The 8578-nt window shown below is 48.0% G+C and overlaps 4 protein-coding genes across 4 annotated transcripts in view; 2 read left to right on the top strand and 2 right to left on the bottom strand.

Moving 5' to 3' along the window:
- CNL04740 (protoheme IX farnesyltransferase, putative) overlaps nt 1-472 on the bottom strand; it is a 1660-nt gene extending 1188 nt beyond the window's left edge. The window contains exons 1-2 of the mRNA XM_568017.2: nt 224-472; nt 1-174 (exon numbers count right to left, since the gene is read on the bottom strand). The exon at nt 1-174 is cut by the window's left edge and continues 1188 nt beyond it. Coding sequence (XP_568017.1) covers nt 1-174; nt 224-427 — 378 coding nt within the window. The 5' untranslated portion in view covers nt 428-472. The remainder of the gene's footprint in view (nt 175-223) is intronic.
- Nucleotides 473-630: 158 nt separating this feature from the next.
- Nucleotides 631-3443, bottom strand: CNL04730 (ATP-binding cassette, sub-family b, member 10, mitochondrial precursor, putative). The gene is made up of 6 exons (XM_024658160.1): nt 2772-3443; nt 2127-2722; nt 1550-2074; nt 1372-1499; nt 825-1321; nt 631-776 (listed from the first exon to the last, which is right to left on the bottom strand). The coding sequence occupies exons 1-5, from the start codon at nt 3380-3382 to the stop codon at nt 1004-1006; spliced, it is 2178 nt and encodes a 725-aa protein (XP_024513835.1). The 5' UTR covers nt 3383-3443; the 3' UTR covers nt 631-776; nt 825-1003.
- A 108-nt stretch (nt 3444-3551) lies between these two features.
- On the top strand, nt 3552-4819 carry CNL04720 (u3 small nucleolar RNA-associated protein 11, putative). The gene is made up of 5 exons (XM_024658159.1): nt 3552-3633; nt 3680-3996; nt 4051-4261; nt 4299-4465; nt 4525-4819. Exons 1-5 carry the CDS (start codon nt 3612-3614, stop codon nt 4756-4758), a joined length of 951 nt encoding a protein of 316 aa, XP_024513834.1. The 5' UTR covers nt 3552-3611; the 3' UTR covers nt 4759-4819.
- Nucleotides 4820-5066: 247 nt separating this feature from the next.
- Nucleotides 5067-8530, top strand: CNL04710 (phospholipid:diacylglycerol acyltransferase, putative). The gene is made up of 22 exons (XM_024658158.1): nt 5067-5331; nt 5394-5411; nt 5477-5483; nt 5543-5569; nt 5638-5729; nt 5786-5799; nt 5858-5914; nt 5966-6221; nt 6272-6309; nt 6364-6457; nt 6513-6727; nt 6779-6800; nt 6855-6859; nt 6905-6974; nt 7029-7130; nt 7190-7288; nt 7342-7626; nt 7678-7761; nt 7814-7888; nt 7938-8193; nt 8241-8289; nt 8343-8530. The coding sequence occupies exons 1-22, from the start codon at nt 5143-5145 to the stop codon at nt 8479-8481; spliced, it is 2193 nt and encodes a 730-aa protein (XP_024513833.1). The 5' UTR covers nt 5067-5142; the 3' UTR covers nt 8482-8530.
- The last annotated feature ends 48 nt before the right edge of the window (nt 8531-8578 follow it).

The raw sequence follows: 8578 nt of genomic DNA, 5'->3' as shown, positions 1-8578 counted from the left end.
TTCAGGTACTGGGGCGTTGGCTGCTCCATAGACCGTTCTGAAGGGAGGAGAGTAGGGTGTAGGGTGTGCAGAGAAAAAAGGTCGAGTGGAATCAACAGACGTATCGCCGGTTTGTCGAGCTATGGAGTGCGAAGACCTTTTTTGACATCTCGGAGCAAATAACGCCCACGTTAACTAGACCCACATGTCAGCGCGTGAACGGCGAAAATGATATTGCACCTACAGATTTCCTTGCCCTGTGATTACTGCCTTCACAAGGGGCGAACATCTCTCGAGCTAGCGTTTGGGACCGTGAGGGCCATGGTGGGAGGCACTGGGTAGATTGTATACTGAAAGTGCGATGTAATGTATGAACGGCGGCGACCTTGTCGGAGGGTATGGGATGAAGAAAGTTGGCTGCGAGGCCCAAGCCTTTCCGCGATATCATTGGGTCTGGATTATAAGTTGTAGATGAAAGATGTCGATGTGTCGATGTCAAAAAGTCGAACAGCGAAGAAAGAACGCGACGAACCCCAGAAGATTCGTGGGCCTCGCTCCATCACATAATACCCAATGGTTGATGCTCTATAATGTATATACATGTCCACTCTTCCCTACCAGCATCGTTACATCCATGCATAATTTCCACTCGGCAGCCGCACCTTCAGCGGTACAAGAAAATTCAGTTCTATACTCGTCGCTGATCCTTTTTTCCGAGCCCCATCGCCCATCGGCGCCAGCCGCAGGAGAATGTGTGAGACTGATAATATATTATTATTGCATCAATCTGAGCCTGCCTGATAGTGCTGTCAGATGGTTGTCGAGGAGGGTTATATACGACCTACCGACATCAGAGCATAGAATGGCCAGTATCTTAATCAATGTGAGAGATGAATCCTATAATCCATGCAAATGCCAAAACTGTCACAGTAATACAAGATATGTCAATGCTATACCCTCTTCCCCGTCTCCGTGCACACTGCCATCATCTGTCTACTTCAATGCGGCTTGGAATGCCACTTTTCTACTCCTTCTTCCTTTCAACCTTCACCTCTGCATCCTCTTTGACTTCTTCAACTTGATGTTGGCCTTCTTCTTCCGACACGGGTTCAGGCCCCTCCTCCACTTCGCCGACCTGTATCTTGGCCAACTGTCCATCCACCATCTTCCTAAACTTGCCGTCTCTTCTTGATATTAAGTCTTCATAAGTGCCGTCCTCGACAACCCGACCATCTTCCAAGAGTACAACCCTATTGGCGGATGCAATGGACGAGAGACGGTGCGCAATAAGAATGACAGTGATGTCGGAGTTGGCGAAGAGATCATTGAGAGCGGCGTTGACCTGTATCCTTCATTAACTCGCGCGCTGTCATATCAAAAAGAGTAACATACAGCATGTTCGGACTCAGAGTCCAAAGCACTTGTGGCTTCGTCCATCAGGAGAACCGAGGGGTTTCCAACAAGAGCACGAGCAATGGCGATTCTTTGCCTTTGACCGCCAGACAAACTGTTTTTGGTGACTACACATGGATTGTCAGTCAAGTATTTCATGAGATATGATCACACTCACTCAAAGTGTCATAGCCTTGAGGAAGCTTCTCAATGAAGTCACAGTGGGCGACCTGCGCTGCTCTCTTGATGTCCCCTCGAGTAGCATTGGGATGGCCATATGCAATGTTCTCTTCAATAGTACCGCCAAACAATACGGGATCCTGTTGAACCACACCAATGCGCGATCGCCAGGACTCGGGGATGTACTTTCGAATGTCGTTGTCCGAGAAAAGGACAGAGCCAGAAGTAGGATCGTAGAATCGGAGAAGAAGAAGTTGAATCGAAGATTTACCGGAACCCGAACCACCAACAAGAGCGATTCTTTCTCCCTTATTGATTTTCAGGTTCAGACCATTTAGGACCTTGGCATCAGGCCTAGAAGGGTACGCGAAGTCGACATTCCTCAATTCAATTGAACCGGCATCAGTCTTTGGCAAGAGTTTACCGGATGAGAGGGGGATGGGAGAAGGGAGAGCATGAAGACCAATGATACGTTGAGAAGCACCGACACCCTTCATGAGGCCAGTGAAGAATCCAGCAAGAGCTTTTTGAGAAAAGGTCAGCAGCGATTAATTAAGATTTGGAAGCAGGCTTACTGTTGAGGGACCACTCAATCCAGTTGACGTAGATGAAAAGGGAAGTCATATCACCAACTGAGATTTCTCCTCGCTTGACCAGCACACCACCGTAGATTAGAAGACCAATCATTCCAATGTCTCCGGCGACCTCGTTGGCACCTTGGAAGATACCGTTGGCGACAGTTTCTTTTTTCTGGAGCTTGTAGACTCCATCGACCTTGGAAGCATAAAGTCCTTTCTCCATAGCCTGGGTATTGGATGACGTGATCGTTCGGTGGGCAGATAAACGTTCCTCGGCGAGTTTAGACATACCGCCCATCGCCTCTTGAGTCTTCAAAGATAATTTGCGGATAAATCGGCCATAGAAAAAGGTACCGAGAGCGATAGGCGGAATGATACAAAGCATGACAACCGTGAGAGTAGGAGAAATCAACCACATGGCACCGATACCAGCACCAGCACCGAGGACAGCCTTCAGACCTTCACCGAGATTTTCACTGAGTGATTGGCCGACAATCGAGGTGTCTTGACCGAGTCGGGAAAGAGCGTCACCAACCCCAGAGGCCTCGATGTGGGAAGGAGGCATAGAGAGGTACTTGTCATAAGTTTTGTTCCTGCAAAGCGTCAATAAAACTCATATCCTGTAACTGAAAACACACGTACCTAATGCGAGCAACCGTACGCTGTCCAGCAAGTCGAAGGCAAACACTTCTACCTGAATTGGCAGCCGCACCAATCAGCAGAACCACTGCCAAAGCTCCAGTAGCATGTTCCAGGGGTAACCCAAACAGCAACGTTTCTTCAGAACCCGGCGCAAAGAAATCGATAATTCGGCCGATAGCCCATGGAATGGACAAGTTGACAGCTGTAGAGACCGAAAGGAAGGCAACGCCGACAGTTAAAAGCTTCCATTGCGGCTTTGCGAGAGTGAGCAGCTTCAGAATAGAAGAAGTGTCTGGTTTTGCGTCTTTTCCGGGAGAAGTGGGAGACGTAGTAGGAGATGCTGTAGCGGATGGGAGTTTAATTGATGCAGGTGGATGTATGGGGATAGGAGATGGGGCGCGTTCTTCCTCAGGCTCCTTCTCTTTATCGATCTTCTCTTGCTTCTTGCTGGATTGAGAGTAATATCGCAGTCTCGATTGAAGCAATAGCGCTCGTAGTTGGGGATGTAATGTCGCTGCGTGGGCGGGAACCGGGATGTTGGCGGGGAAGCGTCTCCGGAGCGGGGTACGTATGAAGTTCGCTGCCAGGCCTAAGCCTTGTCTTGACAGCATTATTGTACTCCTGAGCGGATTTTGTGCCCCGTATAGAGAGTGTCGTCTTTTATAGGTTTAGCGGAAAGAGAAGGTGCAGAGCGGGTTCCAGAGAAAAGTCAAAAGTCCCAAATCCCCTCCAAAGCGGATTAATTCGGGATTTAATTTACCCCTCAAATTTCAATCTCATCCAAAAGTACTTTTTGTTTACATTCACTCAAGAGCTACCACCTTGCCACAAGAAGCCAAAATGGTCAACGCAGCACGAAAGAGTAAGCCGTTGTCATCTAAACGAAGCTTGTCACTGATGCATTGTAGATCTCATGTCCCGTAGGAATCACAAGGAGCGGGCCCAACCCCTCCACCGTGCCCGCCTCGGTCATCTCGAAAAGCACAAAGATTACGTGCACCGTGCACGAGACTACAAATCCAAGCAAGAACGTATTAGAAAGCTTCGCGAGAAGGCGGCGTTTAGGAACAAGGATGAGTTCTACTGGGGTATGGTCAAGGGAAAGACCAAGGGTGGTGTGGCTATTGGAGAGCGAGGGTTCGAGGCGTTAAGCACTGAAGTCGTCAAACTTTTGAAGAGTCAAGATTTAGGCTACATCAGGGTCCAGATAGCAAAGGATGAAAAGGTAACTCCCGCTATTACCTTCCGAAATCCGTGACGCTAAACTCGACACTTATAGGCCGTCACTAAACTTCGGGCAGAACTGGAAGTCACTGCTCCCGCTTCAAGTGCTACTGAAGAATGGTCCGCTGCGTCTGAGCTAGCTGAGGTGGAAAAGCTCGCGGAGATGGGCATTGTCCTCAGTCCTGCTTTGACCCGCAAGAAAGGAAAGGGAAAGGGCAAAGCGCCCTCAGAAGGGCATGTGGTATTTGTCGATGAACGGTCTGATTGTAAGTCGTGGTCTGCCGGATGTTGCTGACATTCTAGTTGAAAATTACGGGAATGAGTATGAAGAAGAGGAACAGCAGGGAACGGAGGAAGAGCAGATCGACCTGGGTTGGGAAGAGCCACAGCCTGTGAAGAAGAGAAAGTCAAAGGCTGTTGAGCTGGCGAAGGAGGAATTCGACGAAGAAGCAGCAGCTCAAGAAGCAAGGGTGCGTCTGTCTAAATATATATATTTATCATATGCCTTCGACTAACAACTCCATTGAAGGAATATCGTCTACAACTTCTTTCAGATCTTTCAGCCCACCTGAATCGACTCAAACTTTTGCGTCAAGCCGAAGCTAAGTTAGAAACAACGAAAGGCCTTATGGGGAAGGGTGCTGCCAGAAAGATACGAGATCACGGCTGGGTGGAAGACGAGTCTCAACCGGAAGATCGTAACGGGGACAGGAAGAAATGGCAGGGCAAGATCTGGAAGTGGAAGATGGAAAGGAGAAAGTAGAGTTGTACAATATATCCTTGCGATTACACGAGTTTCCTTGTTTCATTATGTATGTTACTCTACTATACTGCGACAGTCGATAGGTTATTCCCATATCCTAAAATGTCCATCCTGGTTGTTGTTCTATTCGTCATTGCCTAACGAATGGCTTCATTCTGGTGGCAGACACATATTCACGCAAATCTCTTCATCTTTGCAGCTACTCGTCAAGTCACGTGATCCATTGTTATTACCTCCACCAACGTCATGACTTGTTATGTTATGCGGGCGCCGCCGGCGAGCGACTTTGTGACAAGGAAGACCGACGTCTACCGGAAGCTGCTGTTCGATAATAGTAATTCAGAAACGGGACTTGTCTCTACACCACACTCGCTACGATTTGTTATGCCTCCTCGCAAAAAGGAAGCCAAGTCCTCTCCGTCTCTTCCAGCCTCATCGTCGCCTTCCAGTAGCGCTATCGAGGGAATGCCCGCCCCTGCAACACCTAATCTACGACAACGGAGATCACAAAATACAGATAAGGAAGCGCGTGGGAAGGATAATGTCGAGTTTAATGTCAGATTGAAGAAGAATGTAAGCATCTTTATGTTCATCACCTTGATGGAGCCACGACTGACTGTTTCTCATATCTGCAGAATGATGGGAGATATCATGTAGGTGGTTCCGCTCAAAGCAAGAAGCACGGTAAACCTGACCTTTGCACATTAAACGTCAAAAGCTATTAGGTTGGTTTCGTTTGTTAATTTTTACGGAAATACAAAACTGAATCCCCCTTCTCCATTAGCTCCAGGAACTCCTTTTGACGAGATTGGTATGCCTGTCTTGTGCCGAAAGTTATAAATGAAAGGCTTAACCAAGTGGAACTTGGGTCAAACATAGACCTTAGCGAATACTCCTTCTTTTCACATCATGATGAAACTCCAAGTCAAGATAAGCCCACCAGCTGGAAACAATGGATCTTTGGACGCAAAGTGGGTCTACTTCATCTAGTATCTCTGCCGCACTGGACGCTTACATCGCTACACAGTTCTTCTTTTCTGCGTAAGATATCTCCCCATGTCATTCATTGCATGCAGTATTTATGCTGACCAACTATCAGAGGTATTTTGCTAGGTATTATCATCGCTATTTGGGCAATGGACTTTTCGTCCCTTCCGTAAGTCTTCTCGAACTTGATATGGTGGCACCTTGCTCATGCCTTCCCCAGGGCCGATATAAAAGATGTCTGGACTGCCCTACCCACCTCTTTAGATCCACGCGACCTGATCTCCAACTTGACTGTAGTAGACACTGCCCGAAGAGCTTTGGAAAATCGAGATTTTACGGTGGGCGAAGCGGTGAAAGCGGAGTTTGGTATCGAGAAGCACCACCCAATTATTCTTATCCCTGGTATTGTGTCAACGGGTTTGGAAAGTTGGGGGACAGAGGTCGTGGCAAGGAGTTTTTTCAGAAAGAGATTATGGGTGGGTGTACGATCCTTTATCCTAGAGTACTGTACCTAACAAGACAACAGGGGACATCGACAATGATTAGAGCTGTATTGAGTAATAAGTCAGTTATCTGAAATCCGTAGCCATGGAATGCTGGCATTATTGACCAATGTAGGGAGCGATGGGTACAAGCTCTCAGTATTGATCCAGAGACTGGTCTGGACCCACCGGGATTCAAGATTAGAGCTGCCCAGGGTCTGGATGCCGCCGTATGTTTGTTATGTATTCATCTGGATCCACGACCTCTAACATCTTGCCATGTAGTCCGAGTTCATTCAAGGCTACTGGATCTGGCAGAAGGTTGTCGAAAACCTGGCTACCGTGGGATATGACACCAACTCTATGGACATGGCTGCCTATGATTGGCGATTGGCTTATTACAACCTTGAGATCCGAGATGCTTACTTTACAAAGCTCAAGAACAAAATTGAGATGCTTCACTGGCACAACAAGCAAAAGGTTGTACTTTGTTCTCATTCGTGCGTAAAGTGATAACAAATTGTGATCGTACGCTAAAGTATTTGTGACAGGATGGGCGGAACTCTTCTAGTCGTGAGCAGATCGGCACAATGTCCCTATCATGACCCTTACTAACTGTCTTCGCAGTACTTGTTGGTTTGAAGGTTTGCTGGGGATGTGAACTGACCTTTACATAGTTTGAAATGGGTTGAATCTGATCCTATTGCGAACGGTTTCGGTGGCGGTGGTGGCCCCCACTGGGTAGAGGTACGTACAAGGCTCGGTAAGAAGTCATCAGCCAACAGCATACATCTTTTGTAGGAACACGTTGAAGCTTGGATCAACGTCGCAGGTTCCTTGCTTGGTGTAACCAAGGCTATGACGGCCTTCTTGAGTGGTGAAATGAGAGACACCGTGGAGCTTGTAGGTCTTCATCTTCTTCCATTACGCCTAAAACGAAGAAACTCACAGTGCTGCGGCAGCATCCCGCTGGATCATGGGTACTCGAGAAGTTCTTCTCAAGAAGAGAAAGAGCCAAACTCTTTAGGCGATGGCCCGGTAGTAGTTCCATGTGGCTAAAGGTAAGTTCGCCCTCGCTGCTGTTACTGGCGCCTGTCTGATTAGGAGCGCCTAGGGTGGTAACCGAATCTGGGGTAATGAGAGCCACGCTCCGGATGACCCTGAGGATGCTACCGATACACATGGGCGATTCTTTTCTTTCCGTCACCCAGGGGTATCTCCTGATGACAAGTCTCTCTCTGAATGGACTGTGTCGCCCAACTTGACAGTGAATGAGGCGGGACCCTATATTCTTACTCATACACCTCCATCGTTTCAAAGAATGATGGAAAGCAATTACAGCCAAGGATTCGAAACTGATGAGAAGAAGTTGAAGGAGAACGGGAAAGATCATAGGAAGGTAGGCTCAGTCTATTCTGGACAAATGGAGAAGTTGTCTAATGGCCGGAAGTGGTCAAACCCTTTGGAGGTTCAATTGCCGGATGCTCCGTCAATGAAAATTTACTGCTTGTATGGACATGGTAAAGGAACTGAGGTAAAATGTGAAAGATCATTTATATTCTGTCAAAGCTGATCAAGGCGTCAAGAGGTCATACTGGTATATGCAAGGAGAGTATGAGCAAGATGAATCTCGCTCTGATGCAGCGGGTGATCAGGCCTACGTAAGTGCCATGCACTTTCAGCATATGGTTTGGCTGAATTGCAAGTTAGTGTGACGCCTCTGACCCGTCCAACGGATGTGACAACTCTACTGTCAACCGGACAGCTCTGGACTTTCCTCTTGCGCGTCGGCATTGGATCGATTCTGCTGTTACCATTAAAGGGAGTAGCCCAGAAGTTCGGTCGGGTGTGAAATTTGGGGATGGCGATGGGACGATTCCAGTAGTCAGTCTGGGCAGTATGTGTGTCAAGGGTTGGAAGGGTAAAACCAAGTGGAACCCGGCGGGAATAGAGGTCATTACGCAGGGTAAGTATCCAGGCACAAAGGAAAATATGATGCTGACGTGCATATAGAGTACAAGCATACACCTGAAGGCTTGGACCTTCGGGGTGGCGCGCAGACGTGAGACTCTTTCCATGATCCATTTTAGAGCAGGCTGACAAAAGCTTATGCAGGGCGGATCACGTGGACATCCTGGGCGCATCACCTCTAAACTCTGCAATCCTGAAAATTGCTGGTGGGCGCGGAGACCTGGTGACTGAGCAAATCGGAAGCAAGATTTTAGAGTACACTGAGCGGATGGACTGGGATTGATAGTGTCCGTAGCATCATTGATAGACGCACGATGGACAGTAAATGGGCTGCGCGATTAAGATGTTGTGCAGGGATTGACGCGACTGATCATGACGAT

Source organism: Cryptococcus neoformans (assembly GCF_000091045.1).
Source record: "Cryptococcus neoformans var. neoformans JEC21 chromosome 12 sequence".
Classification (NCBI taxonomy): Eukaryota; Fungi; Basidiomycota; class Tremellomycetes; order Tremellales; family Cryptococcaceae; genus Cryptococcus; species Cryptococcus deneoformans.
The sequence above is the reverse complement of the archived record's forward strand: the minus strand, read 5'-3'. Positions and strand labels throughout refer to the sequence as shown.